The sequence below is a fragment of the Seriola lalandi genome, unplaced genomic scaffold (assembly GCF_002814215.2).
Source record: "Seriola lalandi dorsalis isolate HSWRI2012SDOR001 ecotype SW California unplaced genomic scaffold, Sedor1 jcf7180002054244, whole genome shotgun sequence".
NCBI classification, from domain to species: Eukaryota; Metazoa; Chordata; class Actinopteri; order Carangiformes; family Carangidae; genus Seriola; species Seriola lalandi.
Window position 1 is genome coordinate 155,593 of NW_019524797.1, and position 21,260 is coordinate 176,852.

The 21,260-nt window shown below is 41.6% G+C and overlaps 1 protein-coding gene across 4 annotated transcripts; it reads left to right on the plus strand.

Moving 5' to 3' along the window:
• Window positions 1-305: 305 nt before the first annotated feature.
• On the plus strand, window positions 306-20,612 carry tjp3 (tight junction protein 3). 4 transcript variants are annotated; one of them, XM_023404444.2, is made up of 30 exons: window positions 306-464; window positions 7,395-7,451; window positions 7,953-8,074; window positions 8,229-8,331; window positions 8,445-8,733; window positions 8,866-8,969; window positions 9,076-9,265; window positions 9,477-9,552; window positions 10,031-10,128; window positions 10,406-10,502; window positions 11,324-11,506; window positions 11,732-11,817; window positions 12,445-12,529; window positions 13,114-13,202; window positions 13,491-13,587; window positions 14,634-14,722; window positions 14,832-14,904; window positions 15,110-15,183; window positions 15,688-15,751; window positions 15,896-16,052; window positions 16,548-16,656; window positions 16,739-16,958; window positions 17,035-17,240; window positions 17,343-17,438; window positions 17,576-17,655; window positions 17,787-17,997; window positions 18,166-18,266; window positions 18,724-19,302; window positions 19,932-19,984; window positions 20,075-20,612. In XM_023404444.2, exons 2-30 carry the CDS (start codon window positions 7,404-7,406, stop codon window positions 20,193-20,195), a joined length of 3,900 nt encoding a protein of 1,299 aa, XP_023260212.1. In that variant the 5' UTR covers window positions 306-464; window positions 7,395-7,403; the 3' UTR covers window positions 20,196-20,612. The 4 variants fall into 4 exon arrangements, with proteins under 4 accessions (XP_023260212.1, XP_023260209.1, XP_023260210.1 ...); XM_023404441.2 differs by lacking the exon at window positions 306-464 and adding an exon at window positions 3,165-3,662; XM_023404442.2 differs by lacking the exon at window positions 306-464 and adding an exon at window positions 4,426-4,753.
• The last annotated feature ends 648 nt before the right edge of the window (window positions 20,613-21,260 follow it).

Sequence of the window (21,260 nt, forward strand, 5' to 3'; positions counted from 1 at the left end):
TATCATCTGTAGAGTTTGGGCTGCCTATTATAAATAAATGCACCTCTACTGATAATTCCTTTTTATTTGTCATATCAAAACAAAAGTAAATAACCACAACACAACCTCGCCATACATGAAGCCCAGGCTTTTTCTATTCTGTTCACTTCATTTTACTTTAGTCAAATTATCACAAGCAAAATTGTAAAGAGGATTTATTTATGAGGACACGTTTCCTGTTGGTGACGCCGCACTGGCGTGATGACGTCGTGAAACTGAACTCACCTGTGGTTTTGGCCGCCGACGCCCCGCCTCTTCACCTGTCTTCAAGAAGATTTTGAAGAAAATTTTCAAACTACAGAAACAGCCAAGGCTGGCCGACGACACTTTAAAGATTTCGACAGGGGATTTCTAAACTTGGAGGAGTCGTGTGAGAGAGTGACCGTACGTCGACACAGTTGAACCTACAGAGAGGAAGTCTACAGGTGCGTTAGCTTCAGCTCTGTCAAATGTTTCCGGGTACACACAGGTGAAGCATGGCTATCAGTCCACATCACAAGTCTGACAGTAGGGGTGGGGTGGGGGATGCGAAATTGAAGTGTTTAATGAAGTAATTTTAAAGAAAACTTTATATTTTTGTGAAAGTCCGGCAGCTGTTACCTCACTCACGTAAGATTTAAGCTAGCCACGGAGTTAGCTTTGAACACTCACAGGCGTACAGCTTTAGACTGGATATGTACACAACTAGAAGCCCAATAGCATCAGCTATATCGTCTATATACTGTTTTCTTCTGAGTTTTCTTTGAGTACAGAGGTCTTTATGTCGGCTGTGTGGTTTGTTAAGTAGCATTTTGATTTAGTGGGATAAATCAGCTAGCTATAGCGTTGTTGTGTGTTGTGTTTTGTGCGGGCGGATGGATGGATGGATGGATGAATGGATGGATGGTTGGATGGATGGATGGATGGATGGATGGATGGGTGGATGGATGGTTAGGTGGGTTGGGGTGGCTGACAGCTTCAAGCCCCACTTTCCTCATGCTCACCTTACTGGTTCTGCCACACATGCAGGTTTCTACCTGCCTGCCAGAGAGTTTCACAATAGTTTCGACTCTGCATTCCCAAACAGCTGCGTCTTCCTTTCCATTGAGCACAGTCAGTGTATTTACTCATACAATGTTTTACTGAGGATGATTCAGTTCTTGCTCGCTGTACTGGAAAGTTCCCTGTGACAGATTCTGGCTCAAGCCGAGTTTTTGTGGATTTTAGAAATTAACTCCTGAATTAAATGAAATGTTTTGATCAGTGCTGAAGGCTTCTGTCAGGAGCCACCACCTACAACAACATCATCAGCAGCAGTGTGTGTGTTTGTGAGTGTGCGCGCGTTTGTGCGTGCATGTGTGTGTCAATATACAGATAGTAATGTCTGTTTGGCTATTCCAGAAAATCTAAGTACTTCATCACGTTGGTGACATGTAAACAACTAATATTGCTATAAAGCAACATTGCCCACAATGGCCAAGTACTCTTACAGATATGAAAGACATTGATACCCCTGTACAACATGTATGGCAAAATCTCCAGTGGTATTTACTGTTGCCCTTACTCAACATTACTCAACTCTAAGTACACCCTAAGTACATTATTCAACAGATTCATTTATTTCTATTAACATTTGTTAACCAAACAGACATTTGCTTACTGATACGTGACGGTTACATGCTCAAGGTTGTTAACAGCTTTCCAAGTAGCTTAATGTTACATGTAATGTCCTTGTTATTGCCTTGTTTTTTATTTCACAGTCCAGTTTGGTTCAGCTTTAACAAACGCCAAACACACAAGTCTTTGTGAATTTGTATCTGCTGTCTTTATCTTTCTGATTTTAGGATTTATTCATAGAGGACTTTTTAAGCGTTGTGATTGATGCTGAATTGTGAAAGAGAGTGAATCAGTTTCTCTCTGTGTGTGTGTGTGTGTGTGTGTGTGTGTGTGTGTGTGTTTTCTCATAACCCATGTGAAGACATCTGTATGGGAGTCCAGGTAGGTGTAAAGTGGTTCCTTGCAGTACTTGAACACTGTTGACAGTACATGACATGAGTAACTTGCAGTTACACTGTGTGTGTTTGGCCTTGGCCTGTGTAATTACAGCCGCTCTGAGGGCTCTGTAAACCTCTGGAGTATTTGTCCTCCGAAGCTCGATATTTACAGAGAAGCTTTGCTGTTTCTCATTAACCACTAACCACTGTATGTTGAAGTCAATGTCTCTGTCTGTCATTAATAATTATCAGAGTGGCTTGTTTGAATGATGCACTGTTGAAGAATTTCAGTTATGCATCACACTAAAAGTAGGCCTCTGTATTAACAGTGCAGCTCGAAGTTAAGCTCTTAGCTCACCTGTAGTGGAACAAGGTGCTCTGGAGTTGAGTCGGTAGTTTGCATGTTGGTAAGCCAACAGGAGTGGCCTTAGCTTTGAACAAAAGAAACACACTGACAGAGCAGCCTCTGAGGTGGCTCTTAAGTCCTGAGACAGGAATGAGTGATTATTTACCTACTAGAGGGGGCACACCTTCAGTAAGTGTTTGTTTTAGTAACAGTAGTAGTTTATTTTCATGCCCGGTTTTCTTCAGACCTATTAATAATTCAGCCCTCGTGCCCCGGCTGACTAGAGGCCAGGTATTCCACCTGGCTGAACCTAAGCCATCTGCATCTGTTACTGTATGTGGCCACCACCTATTGTAAAACTAATACATTTTAATAATACAGACACCAGTCTTTGGATGAAAGTTCTCGGGTTTCTGAAGTGATAAGATGTTAACTATTGATATCACTTTCACCCCATGGTGCTCCCTCCTCTTTAACAATGTGGCTGTACTCCTGACGAGGCAGGGAACTGTTAATCAGACTCAAACAGAGAGAGAGAGAGAGAAAGATTGCTGCACGCTCATGCTTTGGGGCGTGCATAAATGTTAACCATGAAAGAGAGATACCATCAAAGCTGTGTTGCCACAGTGCTATTTCCTGAACCTGAAACACAGCAGGATCTGTGTAGGAACCCAGGAAACTTTACTCAGAGCAAGCAGACCTATACCGTAGCAAACACCCCGTCAATTATTAACAGCCCAGTGCTCTCATTCCCTGGACGTAACCATAGCACCCAGCAGACTGAAACTCAGCCAGCAGCCTGGGACCTGCTGCTGCTGCCTTGTGGGAAAGACTAAAAGTTAACCAAGAAGCTCACATACAACTGACAGTGGGAGCAAGCTGACCTGTTTGACTTTATGAACCTTTCAGAAAGGGAATAATTGAGGATACATCGCTATTATAGCTAGCGTCATTGACACATGACCTGTCAGTCGGAGGCAGAATCTCAATTTATTACTGGGCTTTTTTTTTCTTTTCTTTTTTTTTAAATTTTCTAGATTTTAAATGGAATATTTTTAGGTGTCTTCTTGCTGTGGGATCTGTCTGTGGATTATTTGTCTTTTGGGGACTCACTGACTGCACAGACATTTACTGACCTGCACTGACCCATCTGGAGGTTTTTGTGTCTGTGAGTTGGTCAGCAGGTGTTTTTAACAGAAGAAGGAGGCAACGCTCTTATCATGAATCTGACGCAGCGAATTAAACTGTTGAAGCACTTTGGCTCTGTGCCCCCTGAGCCTCCACCACCACTCCTGGTGGTGCCTGTAAGTGGATGCATAGTGCTGCATGTAGCATTAACAACAGTGTTTATTGCAATGAGAGCCAGTACTGTCTGTGTTGTTCTTTAGTAGATCATGTTACCTGAACAATGTCTGTACATATTGATTTTAGTTGTATTGCACTAGATGCGTTTGAGGCCATGCTTCATAGCTACACTAAGAACAACGATATTATTGTCTTAAGAACTTTAAGAAGAAGCTTCGTCAGTCCCCACAGATCATTTGGCAGGTTCATTCCAATGTTTCCAAATAAGTATGATTAATGGATTCATTAATGAATTAATTTGTTAAAGAAAAAAAAGAAGGAAGAAAATAGGCAAACTTTATCTATAGACTCACAAATATGGTCTGTTGAATTACAAGGAATGTGGAGAGCTTCAGTCAAAGGGTTAAGCAGTGGCAGTTCTTGTCATTTTCAGTGTAGAGAAGTATGTTGACATACTTTAAAGTAGCCAATGTTAAACTTTGTGGTATAAGGAAGATCAATAATTGATAACATTTTCTTCTGAGTCCCATTTCTTTGTATATAATCTTATATATTATTTATATCTTATTTCACAGTAGTTAGTATTCATCACTTCAGACTGATGCAAGACTGCATACCTGTCTGTCACATTTAAGATACTTCACTTTTCACTTCACATATCTATTTATGGGCATTTATGTACAGCAGTGCAGCTCCACCTTAAATCCACATTTGTGAAAGGGCACTAGAGAGTGACTGTGAGAGTGGGCAAAGGCTGGGTGGGGGAGGAGCGCTCCAGGTGAGGTCTCTCCTAGAGTTTTTTTTTTTCCTTCTCTCCCCGCTGAGAGAGAAACATCACAGCTGGTCATATTACAGATAATTTTAGCAGGAGGATCAGGTTTCCGCTGGACAAAAGCCTTCATCCATTCGGCGCTGATCTGAGGAGGAAGTAACGGGAGTTGGATGACAGTGGGATCTGTGATTGTTTGGTTTTTTGGCGTTGCCATATGGAATATATGGCTGGCTGTTCATTGAGCGCCGGAGGCCGCAGGTGTTTTGTTCAGCTTAGAAATCCCAGTGGGAAATGGAAGTGAGGTTCACGGACCAAGTGGTAAGTAGACAGGGTGGAATACAAATGTTCTTACAGCGCACCACTGTGAAAATGCAGCTGTAAGAAATGAACAAAGGACATTCATTCTTTATGATGTATGAGTCCTCACCTAAAGATTGCTTAGTGTTGGCAAGGTGACAAGCTAAAAGTCCAGGACTTCAGGTCGTGGGCTTAAACCAGGTTCTCATTGATAAACAGAAAATCTCTGTCAGCTTTATCTGTGTTTACATTTCTTACGTTTTTTTAGCGAATTTCAATTCGATAAACATCTGATCTTTACAGGAGCGTTTGCGGTTCATCTTAGAGGGTTTTGTTCCCGACTGTCTGATTTACTGAAACATCATGTTTGTGACTGAGATAAAGGATTTCTAGGGCAGACAGACATTGCTCTGCTTTGTTCAAACACCTGATTTGCTTTTTCAACTTGTTTTTAGGAAATTACCTAGACAGAGGACTGACAGCACAATGTCCTCCTTTACCTTCAGCTGTGGGTGGACATCAAATGCACGACATTCATCATGTAACCATATGATCACGTCCTACATCCATAGTTAAAGTTTAACTTATTGTATCACCAGTGTGCCATGATTCAGCTACAGTAATGTATTTGAATATAGGTCAGCCTGAGCGTTGCAACACTGTAGTGAAAGAGCTGTCCTCCTCAGTAGGACAGTTATGAAGTTGTATAACAGTTGTCTTTGCTCGTGCAGTTCAGTTTGCTTCGGTTGTTACATCCTGGTTTCTTATTCTTGTTTCTCCCTTTCAAATGAACGATGAATGAATGATCCAGATGTTTGAGGACTCTGCAGACAAGCTGCTGCTTGATTGTTCTGTCTTTGACTGACTTGTGATTTTTAAACTGACAGATTCGTTCATCTTTTCAAACATGGGCGGTCCACACTTATTTGTGAGCTTTGCTTCTTGCTTTGCTCACAATGGCCTGTGCACCCTCCAGCTACAACCAACTGCAGTGAAACAATAAAAGCTTCAGGTATCGATGTCGGTCTAGAATTCAAATGCAGTCAGAAAACCCATAGCCATCTTTTATTTGAGCAATCAGGTCGGTTTATGATTAACTTGGTCAAGCAAACAACCTTCGCACACTGTTCACCTACACTCCTGGTTATCACCACCAGCGACTTTGAGATTTTTGTGGTGATCATATTTGAGATGTTTACCCTTCAAAGAATAGTCTTTTATTTTGTTTATTTATTGTTTATTATTTTAAACTGAACTTCATTAAGAAATGCTGTTTATTGGCAGAATCAGTAAATTCATATTGTGTTTTTATACGATGTGTTTGGGGGAAGTTCGATACTTGGCTGGTGTTTGTGCTCTGTGAGTTCCTTTTTAAAGGTGTACATGTCATCTGTGCTGCTTTGCTGATGCTAATACACGTCAGTGCCTTGTACTTTAGTGTTTGAACAAACTCCAGGCAGTTGTTTTTTTTTACTACAACAGTACATCACTGTGTCTCTGATTAGAGCTGGCTTTACCCTTTCTTATTTTAAGCAGGCGTCTTCTACAGTCGGTGGCCAGCCGGCACTTTGTTTTGTTTGGTTTTGAAAAGTCCTAGTATGTGGAAAATGAGAAACACGACAGGCATGCTGTCATGTTAGTGCAGATAAAAGTATGTGGTTTTTTTTTTGTTGTTGTGTAAATTAGTGGTTTATGTTAAACACTGTCATTCAGAAAAAGTTTTAGGACAAAGATTTTACTCAAGACAGAATGGAAGAAATAAAGATGACTGTATGTAACGGTGGGAGATCCCCTCTTACACTGCAGTCGAGATGTTCTTTCTCTGGTGATTTCATAACACTGACCCACAAAATGTGTGAGATTCAAGAGCAGTTTCCTTATTGCTCCTAGATTCTGTTTCCAGACTGTGACCGTTTACAGAGAGTCAAAATGAGAGCGCTGTAGAGGAGGCACAGTGAGTCACTGAAAAGGGGGAAATAATTGTCCCTAGAGCTGCAACAACAACTCAGAACACTAGTCAAAAGAAAATTAACTGGCAACTACTGAATATGAAATTATTATTTTTTAACATTTGTTGGCTGCAGCTTCTCAAATGTCAAGATGTGTCGCTTTTCTTTCTCATATATGAGGGTAAGCTGAATATTTTTTTGGACTGTTGGAGGCAGCAAACAAGATATTTGAAGATGTCACCTTGAGCTGTGGTAAACAGTGACTGGTGTTTTTCAGGATTTTCTGACATTTCATAGACCAAATGATGAATTGATTACAATAAAAGAATTGTTTAGAAGCCCTATTTGTCTCTGTACAAGGTTTTTCTGTGTTTGCGCCTACTGAACAAGCCCCACTGTTATATGTTGTCAGCATGAGTACACACACACACACACACACACACACACACACACACACACACACACACACACACACACACTAAGTAGCCCCTCCTCCATACCGGTCAGGCAGGATTGAGACAGGTGAGAGCATGCTAAGATCAGGTTGAACCATACACACTCTTTCTACTCGGCTCTGGCTCAACTGTCCTCCTTGTAAGGACCTGGATTATATAATAGGATTAATAAATTATGATTTAATATTGTGAAATTTAAATATTCATTGGCTCAAGTATAGAATCCTTCTCATGATTGTTTTTTCTTTTTCTTTCCAGAAACCAGGCATGGAGGAGTTAACAATATGGGAGCAACATACAATAACACTAAACAAAGTAAGTGGCTGTTGAGTAATCAAATTATGAAGCTTCATTTCAGGAATAAACATGTTAGGGGTTATGATAAATTTGAAGAGCAGACCACTTATCTTTGGCGGGTTAGTGCTGTCTGGTCTGTGCTCAGTGGCTACAGAAATGCAGAGGTGAAAGTTGAGCCGCCATGTCTGGCACAGAGGCAGTTTCACTATTGTTTCCAGGGGTATTGTGAAGGATTTTATGGGTTTTGGGGTGGACCGTCCCTCAGACCTCTCACAGCTCAGACTCCAGCAGGAATTCAGATCTACACACCCTGCTGCACCAGCTGTTCACTGGAATGTGCTCCTTCTCCCTCTATCTCTCTACTGTATCTCCCGCACAGGCTCAGGCTCTACCCACCTACTCTCCTGCATTCCTTTCTCTTCACTTGTATGTCACTCTTTCATGTCGGAGCTGTGTTTTTATCTCTGTCTCATCTCCTTTTTTAAAAAAAAAAAAAATCTCATCCTCTCATAATTGCAGGATCCCAAGTTCGGGTTTGGGTTTGCCATATCTGGAGGCAAGGACAAGCCTCACCCAGACGGGGATACAGCTGTGGTGGTGTCAGATGTGCTGCCAAGTGGACCAGCCATGGGACGACTCTTGTAAGTTGACTACCATCACCCTCGCTTGACTGGGGGAACATAAAAAAAAAACCACATGATCACTCGTCTGACTGTATATGTAAATTTACTTGGGAGGTGTGTGTAACCCACCTACAGAACCAGACTCATACATGTGTTTTCTTGCGTCTTGCAGCAACAAAGACCAAATTGTCATGGTGAATGGAACGTCCATGGAGAACGTCCACTCTAACTTCACAATTCAGATCCTGAAATCATGTGGCAAGACAGCAAATGTGGTGAGTATGGAGCCAAAGCACCAACCAAAAACACCTAAATTGCTTCCAATCTATGATGTATTACTGCTTACTTGTCTCTAAATCTTTGGCTGTCTCCATCTCTCCCTCTCCAGACAGTGAAACGCCCTCGCAAGATCCAAATCCCAGCCACCACCAGGCCGTCTCGGGCCGCCTCCCACTCTAACCTGCTGGACCATGACCCTCCCAGACGAACACGACGCTACTCTGACGGCAGCGAGAGCCAAGACGCCAATCACTACAGAGCCCGCAGCTCCACGCTCGATCGTAACGGGAACGGAAACACACTGCCGTTAATGTCGACGGGCTACAAGAGGTTGCCACGCCACGACGTTGCAGACAAGCCCATCAAAACTACTTTGGTTAAAAAGAAAATCACAGATGGTAAGACTTTGGGAACTGAGGAGAGAAGCCTAAGTTTGTTTGCCCTGAGTTTTTAGACAAAGATAATCCACACCTCTCAACCTTTCTGACCTGATTTCTGTCTGGATACCTGTTGTTTTCCTTTTTCTGCAGAATATGGACTAAAGCTGGGCAGTCAGATCTTTATCAAGCACATGACAGAAACAGGCCTGGCTGCAAAGGAAGGCACGCTGCAGGAGGGAGACCTCATTCTCAAGGTGAAATCAAAAGCTTTAACTCTTACAAAAAAAAGTCTGGAAGCTTTCTGAATTCATCAATAGTATATGAAACAATGAAATCCTAAGTTTTGTTTCCTTCAACCAGATCAATGGCATGACAACTGAGAATCTATCTCTGCTGGAGACCAAGCACCTGGTGGAGAAGAGCAGGGGCAAACTGACCATGACGGTCCTCAGGGACGACCGCAAGTTCCTGGTGAGCATCCCAGAGGTGGAGGACAGCGCCCCCAACAGCGAGGACGATCGGCGCCGAGACAGCAGCTCCGAGCTGGAGGGTGAGAGAGGGAGAGGGAGAGGGGGAGAGCAGGGGTAGTAAATGTGAGCATTACGGGCTGATGTGAAAGTGAAAGACACTCTTGATTACTCTTATTGTGTAAGAGAAAAGGTAATGACGTGAATGAGAGAAAATAAATGGAGGAGAATAAAATGGAGGAATCACTGGTTAAGGATTTTGACCAATCATTGTTCTTCTCCATTTCCCATCAGACATTTCGGACCTTGATGCAGACATCCCCATTCACAGAACATCCCGTCAACCCACCAGAGAGAAACGCACACGCAGGTACACATAACAACTACCCTTACACCTGATAACATGTGTAGTAGAAACAATAGTTGTACACCTGGGTGAGGCTTCATCTCAGTCTGTCTAAAATAAACCCAAAACCTGTTTCACCACTCGCATGTTAGTTTCATTTTCTAACCACCGAGCCATCTGCTCTCTCCTCTGCCTTTACACGCTGATTTGATTTTAAAACGTAGTTGTTTGTGTTTCTCATTTACTCAATATGCCTATCCCACACCATCGTCAATATGGTTGTAAAGCAAACAGATGGTGAACACTGTGACAATAATGTAATACAAAATTTTAAGCTGTAGTTTGTGGTGTGGCTAAAACAAATGTGATTCTTTCAGTTCATAATGTAAAGCAGTAAAAATCTGAATTGAATTTCGATTTTTGAAAATGGCTCAATTTTTATTGTAAGAATGCTTTATTTTATTTATTTATTTATTTATTTATTTATTTATTTATAATCCAGAACAAGAGCTGAACCTCTTCCAGTCAAGTCTCGGGACTCATCGCCCGTGCGCTCCACCTTGACCCGTCCTCCTGCAAAAACCTACGCCTCTCGTAGAGGTCAGTCCTGCAGAGAATCACTCGCTCATACTCGCTCGTACCACACAGGTTGTTGATCACATACTCCGACAAACGCTGACTGTGTTACCTGTAGAGGTATTATAATATATAAATATAAGATTGTCTCAGTGTGACACTGAGTCAAACTGTGTCTGATACCGTTTTGGCAAAGGTTTGCTTTGTGTAGCTGCTGGAAGTCACATTGAGATTGAAATCCAGAGCATGTAGGTCTAAATGCACGGCTGGACAGAGATGATGTTTGTTATTGTTTCTTCAGCTCCATATGAGTCGGAATCTGATCGCAGCGCCTCTCCTCCTCCGGTCAGAAGAGACAGACACAGTCCGGACGTGAGGGATCAGTCCAGCAGATACAAGTCAGTTCAATTTAATTTCTTTTAACGATGACAAAATGTTGAACAAACTCTGTGATTGGAAAGCACATTCATGGTATATGAGTAGATTTTAAACATGTAGATAAGAAGAAACATTCAAAATGAATGATCATTTGAATGTTAAACAGATGAAATCAAATAAAATAATTTTGATTTAAGAATCTTTAGTTAGAATATTTATTGTCTTTTCTGGCAATATAACCAGGGTTATTATATTTATTTGATATGGAAATCTAGCAGGAATGTATTTCCTGCACAGTGAACTCAACAGCCAGTAGACGAGTACAGGACATTAAGAATTCATTTTTACATATTAGACTCTGTATATATGCGCACAAGACAGAAGTCAGCTTCTACCGTTTGAACCAATTCACAATAAAAAGCTTGAAACATTCAGACTTATTTATTCCAGTTTCAGTTTTAGTCTGCGTTGAAAGTGATAATAGCATGGATGAACACACTGCTTGGAGTAACTATCATATCGCTTTCAGTCCTTCATATTTACTTTCAGTAGAAACCTTCCATGTCTGAAATCTTTGTCATGTACAAGCACTCCCTCTTTAGAAATGTGTAAAAGAAGCCAAGAAATCAGGTTTCTCCAGCAGTGAAGTAGTTACAGTGCTGTTTATTCCTCTGAATCCCTTTATTTAGTTTAGATAACCTAAATTCACCTTGACAGGTCATTAAACAAATCAGATAGAGCCGACAATTTTCAGATTGTTTAAATACATGAAAACACAACAAATGTGAAATAAGGTGTTAATAAATAACATTTTCTTTTGCTTGTTTTGCTCTTTCTGCAGAGCTCTCTCCGGTATGTCCACCCTCCCCAACCCCCGGTCCTCTCCTGTATCCCACAACCGGACCACCTCTCACACTCCCTCCAACGCCTCACGGCCCCGCAGGCCTGTGTCGGAGTCAGATTCTGACCGCAGCGCTTCCTCTCCTCCACACAGACAGAGCCCACGCCCAGACAGCAGATACAAGTCAGGACAATGCTTTATTCAACTCAAATTAAAGGTTTTGGTGATGCAAAATGCTGATTAACAGTGTGATGATATCTCATCAATAGGATTAATAAATATACAAGGGGATGTCAAGCATCTGTATATAAAGAATTTTTTGCAGTAGTCATAAATCTTCCACATCTTTTGTCTCATCGGATTATTTTCTAACCATGTTTCCTTCTGTGGTTTTGTTATTTCCCGCAGAGTTCTCCCTGATCTGCCTCACCCCATCACTGTTCGCCAGGAGCCACCAAGGAGGGTCAGCTCCCCTCTCAGAGTCCCACCCCCAGGTCAGCGCACACACACACACACACACACACACACACACACACACACACACACACACACACACACACACAAAAACAATCGAAGTTCCTTGTGATAGTACACATCCTGGACAACTCTTCAACAATATTTGCTTAATCTTTCAGTGTTTGCTGCTAAACAGGTGTCAACAGGCAAATAAAGGTCAAGCCAGAGCAAATACTCTCTATATTTCTATATTTATAAATCCCATTGCAAAGGAGAAAATGACTTTGCTTGTATAAGAGGAGTTTTTATGTCACATTTACCATGGTGACACATAAATACCAGGCAGCATAGAGGCTGAGAGAAGCTGGCAATTATCTGACTATAGTTGAATTTTAATGCAAACATATTAAAGGGTCAGTTCACCCAAATAATGAAAACATATTTGGTTTATTTTTAATATTTGGATATTTCAAAATGAATGTTTTATAAATGATAAAATACTATATGTATCAACTTAAACTTTCCCAGAGGGCGAAAAACATTATGTTGTGATAAATAATATCACAAACAACAGTTGTCATTTCGTGCTGCAGCACAGTAAGAGCCATACTTACTGCAGTTTTAAATCAGACATATTTCATGACCGTTTTTCTCTTTCGTCTCAGATTCTGAGTCCGAGTCGGACGGCAGCTCGGGGCCTCCTCATAGGCACAGCACCTCACACAGTCAAGACTCCCTCAGCAGATACAGGTACAGATGAAGGTCTGCCCAACCCCAACTTCCAACCCCCACCCACACCCCCCTCCTCCTGAAACCTAACAAGATCTCACGGACTGGAAACTGAACAGACTGTGCACGCCTTTGCCCTTATTTACATTAGCTAATCATACATTTTTATTTACTTTTAAACCATACATTACCCATTTCTGTCTTGTGATTGCTTTGCTTTGCTCATTTTGTGCCTTAAAGCCTAATTTTTCTAGCCTTTGCTTGATTTGTGTTTTTGACTGTGTACTGTGTGTAATTGTTTGTGTTGACATTTTGTTAACCAATGAAATAAAAGCGACTTTCACGGAACATGTCCCTCTCCTCTATGTGGCTAATAGTTGATTAAACAGAGGAAACTTATAAATGAAGCATCAATGTGCCAATCAAACATCTGTAAAATAGTCCCAGATGTACTGATCAGTCCTTCCCTCAGAGATACTAAGGTGAATATTCAACATTTCAGCAATAATCATCATATCAGCCACAGTTCCCCCCCTTCTCCAGACGTAACTGAGATTTGTTGTCTTCCTCCTCCCTCACTCCCGCCTCCCTCTCTTCTCTTCCAGAGTCCTGCCCAATGTTGCCCTGCAGCCCCAGGTGGAACCACCACGATGGAGCGACGCCAGTGCCACTGCCAGAAAGCCGCCACAAAAAGGTTTGTGTACATAATGAAGTGCCTGATTGTGTTCGTAATGAGCATTATGATAAAGTTGTGGAGGGAGCTTTTGTGTGTTCTTGTTTGACTTTAAAGAGTTGTGTGCCCAAATCTAATATTTGTCTTTTGAGAAAAGCATAAACTTTGTGGCTTGAATCTAACTTTTCTTTTCTTCTTAATAATGTATTTTTTACCAAGTCATCTACATTTTTTTAACCACTGGTGAATGTAGTGCAGTATAAAAATGGTTCTTGTAAAAGCATTTAATTTGTGGTTTGATCCTCACAGCTCATTCAGATTCTGAGTCAGAAGCCAGTTACGCATCTGTCCCCCGCAGGGGGTCCACTCACAGTGGAAACTCCAACACAGTCAGCAACAGATACAGGTGAGAGACACTTGACACTTTAATGTCATAAAAATGTTGACTGTCTACAACATATGAGGTGTTTGTCTGCAAGGTTTGTCTCAACAGGCAAGTTACCAAGTCAAGCACCTGTTAGTCAAGTTCCGAGTGCTAAGAGACATCATATCGAAATGTTTCACAACTCAAATGTACTTTCTCATAACCAGCAACCATAAACATGACCTGAGGGACAAACCAGAAAATCTAACTCTGAACCAAGTATTTCCAACGGTCTAAATTTAACCTCGACCAACACTGTTGACAGTAAACCTGCGGTCCATTGATAGTAACTAGAGCAGGTGTGCGATCAGAATATGGGCAGGTCACCGAATATCTGTTGATAATCAAGTGAAAATTTTGAACTGATTGGTCTTTAATATATGTCACTGTACAGTGTTGATAGCAGATTATCACAATAAAGTGTTATTGAAGGAGTCTGTCAGTCAGATTAGTCAAGTTCTCTCTGACACACAGATTGACTGTATTGATCCTGGAAAAGTTGTCGTCTTAAAAAAAAAAGTTGGTCACCAACGGGAGCTGGGGTTTGATCACAGTTATAGGAAAGATGCAAAAGCCAAGAAATTAAAATCAGTGTATTTAACTGGAAGTAGAATCAAACTCTTCAACCTGCTTGGTGAAGAAAACACAGTAGAAAATTAGCAATTCTTCACTGTGGAGATGTGTGAAATGATACTGAGTCAATGTCTGACTGGTTAATCTGCTACACACACGCACGCACACACACACACACGCAAGCACGCGCACACACACAGAGAGGAGTGTCTAAAACACTCTGCACACACTAGTGCACATGACAAGACTTCCTGAAAAGATTGCATCACCTGATGTTTCAGTCTAACTGCAGAAAAACAACACAAGACATTTGATATGACTCTTGCGTTTCACGGTGATTTCACTCATGATCATTCTGTTTCTTGTTACGTACAAGAAGATGACAAAAAAAAGCTTAAGAGATATACTGCAGTTCTTTACATTCATTTTTCTTCCAATCCCTGTGCTCCTCTCAGAGTCCTCCCTGAGACAAAGACCACCTCGGTCGCCGTGAAGCAGGAGCCTCCGCATCGTGTCCCATCACCCACCAGACCACCTCCCGATGGTCAGTTTACTCTCCCCGTGTGTCACAGGCTTGTCCTCTTCCTCTCCTCATTTTAATTGTCATTTAAAGATTTAGACCAAACTCCTTGTCATCTCTATATTTCACTCAGATTCCTCGGAGTCAGACCAGCTTTCATATCTCAGGAGGTCTGGGAGCTCCGAGCGGGAGGAGACCCACCGCAGGTACACAGTGATGTTATTCACTTCATCAAATAAACAAACGAGTATTAAATCATATCGGACGATAATCAGAAATATGCTTACATGGGAACTTCTTCTACTTCTTCCTATTGTATATTTTCTCCCTCATTGGGACATTTGCTCCAGCACTGTGGTAAAGACGTTGTTACACGAACATCACACACATTATGTCTTCTCCTGCTCACAGTGTTCCTCGCGCTGCTAATGGAACCGGCACCCTCAGGTCTGGGATCTCAGTGAAGAGCAACCCACCACTCTACTGTAAGGCTCAACACTAGCAGTGATGTGATAAGTCAACTGACAGAAAATCAAGTTTGACAGCCGTTTGTATTCTGTCAGTATTGGACTGCAGTTGCGATTATTGATGAACGGTTTAGCAATTCATTAAGTAAAACTGCTACATTTCTGCTCCTGTTGTGGCGATGGCTCTAAGCTTTGAGATCTGAGTGTTTAAAGGGTGTGTTACAGATTTTTTTCGCCGATTCTTTTCTGGTCAAGCAGAAAGACTTGGTGGATTTTCTCTGGAACAAAGGAAAATAACTTCTGTCCCATAAAATGGGACCAGGATCAATAGATGGTGCGATAAACCGACTGCACATAATAGTGGTGTCACGTTACCTCCTTAAGCAGTGTTAAGGTTTCACTTTGAACTCTGATGGTACTTTTATGATTATTTTAGTCATTTTATTAACTAAATAAGAAATTAAGTGAAAAGATAAAGTGATAATGAAATTAAGAATCTCACAATTCCCATGCCTCTTCCAGCCAAGCCTGTAGAAGAGCCCATCTACTCCTTACCTCCAGATTCTTACCCATCACCTAATCCAGGGTGAGTAATTATGATAGTAAAGGTTTATTCATGTGGATAGCAACATATTTTTCTTCATGTTTGAACCAGTTAATTTACTTTCAAAGGAATTAAACCAAAATCTAATTGCTTTGCGTGCTTCTTCTGGCTGCCTGACTCTCCCAGGTACAGCTCCGACGTGCACACAGTGTCGTTCGTGAAGGAGGGCAGCGTGGGCCTGAGGCTTGTGGGAGGCAATGATGTCGGCATCTTTGTAGGTGGAGTTCAGCCAAACAGCCCTGCATATGACCAGGGGATGAAAGAAGGAGACCAGATAATGCAGGTGAGATACTGGTCCTATACTTCAGCTTGTGCTTATTTAGTTCATTATTACCACTTACAGCTGAAGGGTAATGAAGAGGTTAATATTCATTTCAGCATCTAGTTCCAGAAAACTTTGCCCTGTTTAGAGCCCAGTAGTAACCCCTGTTTGGAAAGTCAGCTGATTTTCAAGATTGTGGAGAGTTTGCATCAGTCTGCCAGGAATATGAGCAGTCAGCACAGTTCATGTTGTTTCACAGTGACTGTCACAACTCAGAGCAGCTGGAACAAGCACAGTTAAATAAATTGATTTATTTTGTTTTTTATTTATAACCAGAACGTGATCTTGTCGTTCAGGATGATAAATGATGGAAATCTCACTGTGACATTTATCTGACAACGGCAGATGTTAAATGTCTTTTTACAGTTTTTTTAAAATTTAAAACTGCTGGAGATAAAACGTCTTATCCCTCAAAATATTGTTACACACTTGTGTCTCTTTTTACTTTTTTTTCAGGTAAATACAGTTGATTTTGGCCATTTCACACGTGAAGAGGCGGCCAACTTCCTCCTGAAAATCAAGAAAGGAGAACAAGTGGAAATTTGCACACAGAACAAGATGGACAGTAAGTGTGGCATAAAACTGATCACAGGATAACTTCCTTTGAGTGACGGAATTTATCAATCCTAAATTTATTGTCTCTACAGTTTATAAGAAGATAATCAAGTCCAACCTGGCAGACAACTTCTACATCCGCACGCACTTCGACCACGAAGCAGAGGGACACATCGGCCTGAGCTTCACCAGAGGAGAGGTGTTCAGGGTGGTGGACACAATGCACCGTGGGAAATTGGGCAACTGGTTGGCCATCCGCATGGGGAATGACCTGCACGAGATGGATAAAGGCACCATCCCCAACCAGGCCAGGTCAGGAAGGGATAAAGAGAGATTTAGATGTCTAGTTTGAGCAAGAACCATAACTCAGCTTTTATATCTCCTGCAGGGCGGAGACGCTGGCCAGCATTGAGCAGGCACAGCGGGCGAGTGGAGAGAGGCAGGTGTCAGGACCCAGAGCTGAGTTCTGGAAACTACGGGGTCTAAGAGGGAACAAAAAGAATGAAAAGAATGTCCGTCGGAGTCGTGAAGACCTGCTGCAGCTCACCATTCAGGGCAAATTCCCGGCCTACGAGAGAGTCCTGCTCAGAGAAGGTTGTTTTGAATCCTCGCACAGATGATGTCATGTAAAATCACGCCCTAACTCGCTAACTAGTCCAACAGGTTTTAATGATCCTGAATTTTTTGTGTCTGCAGCTAATTTCAAACGGCCCATTGTCATTCTGGGTCCTCTTAATGACATTGCCATGGAGAAGCTGGCCAGAGAGATGCCTGATGAATATGAGGTGGCAGGTTGGTTTCTTCTTTTTGTCACTTTCTCACCTGATTTTTCAAGTTCAAAATAACAAAATTCCCAGTTATATCTTCCCTGTGCCTGTCACTTATTCTCCTGATATTCTATTTATATTAATATTTCATTTGTTTTTCAGAAATGGTTCCTCGCAGTGGAGGAGCAGAGAGCGCCTCCACAGTTATTAAACTGGACACTGTGAGGAGAATAGCAGAGAAGGTGAGTAGTAAGAGCCAGAACTCAGATTAGCAAATAGAAAAAAACACTCAACCAATCCTGTTTTCTTTTGTGTTTTCTTTCTACCCCTCACACCCTCTTTGCTTGTGTTTTTCTTTGCTCTGTATTCTCAGGACAAACACCCTCTTCTGGACATCACCCCCACTGCAGTGGAGAGACTCAACTATATCCAGTACCACCCGATGGTGCTGTTCTTGGACCCTCACAGCCGCAAGGACGTCAAGGCCATGAGGCAGAGGTACAGCCCCAACTCCAACAAGAGCTCCAGACGCCTTTACACACAGGCCCTCAAGCTGAGGAAACACTGCAGCCACCTGTTCGCAGGTAATGACACATGACCAGAGTCCTGCCATGTCACGTTTTACATGAGAACACATCAGACTTTATATAGTACAGTAGTCATGTTTATTTATCCATTTATCGCTGATAGATACAGGTGTAGTTGTACCAATTCATAATGTATATTAATTGTTTCTTTCCCGACTTCCCCAGCACGTATTGACCTGCAGCCCAACTCCAATATTTGGTACGAAAGTCTGAAAGATAAGATACGCCACCAACAGTCCAAACCCGTCTGGGTGTCCGAAGTCACGGTATGACACACAGCTCCTTCTGACTCACACACATCTGACTCTTTCAGGTTTAAGCCCTTTACTCTCACAGTTGTAGTTCAGCATGTTGCTACAGTCTCATGAAAAACAGTCAGAAAAGTCAACTTTCAATGTTTAGATTCACAACCTTGCATTTACTAATGTGTATGATTAAGTATATGATTAATTTGGAAGTGATTCATGGTTCCAGTAAGGAGGAAATTTCCTCAGCCCAAAAAGGAGCATGACATACGTGAAATAACAAACCCATGAAAGTTGCTACATTAGCGTAAATCTTTAATATGGATATTTAATTTATATTGTATATATCTTTAATGTAGATGTATACAAGTTTTCATTCTCACAAAAAGCTTAATTTAACGAGCTGGCACCTGTATTATCTATCCTACAGTTTAAACATCTCTTGTTGTCCAATAATACAACTTCTCTGTCTGTCCAGTTGGAGAGTGGTGGAGAGCAGGACTTGGATGCTCTGGACCAAACCCAGTCAGACTACCTCAGTGCTGCGAGTGACCTGGAGGACACTGACGGAGAGGCCTTCACAGACGGAGAGGCCTACACCGACAATGAGGATCTTGAGGAAGCTTATCCTGGTCAGGAAGCAGCCAGGCTCTCACGAGGCACCAGGCCAGCTGGAGCTGCTTTAGCCCGATCATCTGAGCCGGCCTCTGGGCACCGCAGCCCCACCTTCGATCCCGAGCCGCACGCTGACGCATACTCCGTCAGAGAAATCCCACCTTTGATGCACGTACCTGAACCCAGATCCAGCCAACGGAACAAACACAGCCCACCTCACAGCGCTTCTGAGGAGGAAGACCCTACTCATCGCAGTTTTACAGACTCTGACTTCAGCGCTCTTGATGCAATTGCGCCCACCACTCCATCAGATGGACCTCCGGATTTTATAGCCCCTGACCCAACCACTCAGCACTCTGTGAATGGGCCCTCATATGCTCAGGTGCAGCCTGAGAGCCCACAACATGCAAGCCTGTCTGCCATTGAAGAGAAATTACAGCAGGTAAATAAAATCTCTTGCTCTCATTTATAACTAGCAACAGTGAATATTTGCTGTTTGTCAGACAAAACAGACTGTTTAAATATGGAAACTGCAATATAGTGATGAAGATTTTTCCAAATATTGTTAAGAGACCAAATGATGAATCAAGTATTTTAGAAAATAATCTGCAGATTAATAAGATAATGATAATAATCGTTAGCTGCAGCCACCGTGTACTTAACATGACTGTGTGTTTGTGCTGTGTATTATAAATGCTGATGGAAAAACATCCCAACAATCCAATTCTTTAACCCAAATGTAAAGATTATGCTAAATGAGGAGGTAGGAGGCAGGTTTAAAGTCTCTATTAGTTCACTGGAACCAGTGGCTGACTGGAAGTTAATTATATTATATAACAGTTACTGTTTTAGAACATGGTCGTCAGTATTGTAAATGTGATTACGTGATTTGTAGTAAATGGTCTTCAAAATCCAGAATTGCCAATATAGTTTTAAAGTCACCCAAGAATCTGTATGAAACCAAGACTAGTCATGCTGTTCGTTTGCAGTGAGTTAAGAATCAGGACGAGCAATGAGGAGCAAAGATTTTGAGAAATCCTTGTTTAAAACCGTTCTCGTCCTCTCTTCTAGGCTCGTGTGGCAGAGCCACAAGCTGAGGAAAAGAAAGGCCCTCAGTTCATCGTGTAAGTCTTCTGGGTTTATGGGAGTTATGAGAGTATTACCAGACTTAGGCTCTTTGCTAACTCTGACGCTTCTCTTCTGCCCTTCGACAGGCTAGCACACCATCACCAAGCAGTCCAGTTCAGACGCACGCAGATCCGAGGCAGCGACAGCTCTGAGGATGAAGAGGATGAAGAGGATGACATTGAATGGGGTCCTGCAACAGAACTCTAAACACATCAAGGATTAAAACTGGAGTCCAATAGGAAATTTCATCCGCCTCAAGAAACTCGTCTTGGATCATTTAGTTTTTGTTCTGCAGAACTTTAGTCACCCTCTTCAGATGTGGGATAGTAGAAACTCTTGTGTTCAAGATTACTGCAATTTTTTACTACGAGTATTAACATCTCAAAAAAGGCTCTCAGATCAACGTCAAAGTGCCTAATATCTTTTCAGATTTTTTTATTTAAATAACTCCATGTAAAACAAATCAGTGTGCTCTTTGTTTTTGTTGTTTTATGTAACATATTAACAAATTCTAGTTGTATTAGAAACTGAGTGTCTTTTTATGGAAATGTGCCAGGACATTTATGAAATATTTGAATGGCTCTTTTAACTTTTTCTACATTAAAGTATTCTCCTGATTTCAAAGTGGGTTTGTTCAGTCACACAGAATGGCAGAAGCTTATAAATGTCTCTAATGTTGAGTTTAATTTTTTACCAGGTTTCACATGAGTCAATTCAACCCTGATCAGTGATAATCACTCATAATAATGTAACTGATTACTTTTGATGTGGACAGTGGAATTTTAAAACAGGGTGTGACACAGAGTGTGGTAACAATGGCAATGTTGTGTGGAAATGTGTGAGTTGACGTGTTAACAACTGAGGAAAGTTGGCAGTAACCTGACCTTTTTTCACAAATTGTTTTGGTTATATGAACGTCTAAAGCACAATATAAACTGATATAAGTGTAAGATATTTTCACATAATAATAAGACAAAGAGCCTTGTGTCAAAATCTAGGTTTAATAACGTTGATAGATTCAAGTTGTTTTTAAATTCAAGTAGTTAATGTTATTCTTAGATGGTGCATATTGTTAAAGATCCCATATTTTACACTTTCCAGGGTTTTATTTGAAGTGTTGATCCATAAGAAGATATATTTGTGATTTTAAGAACCAAAAACATTCTCAGTGTAGTTTTATATCTCCTCTCTCAGGCTTCTCTCAGGCTTCTCTCTGGATTTCTAGTAACAACAGGTCAGTGAGCCAATCAGAGTAGAGACTCTGAACCTCTC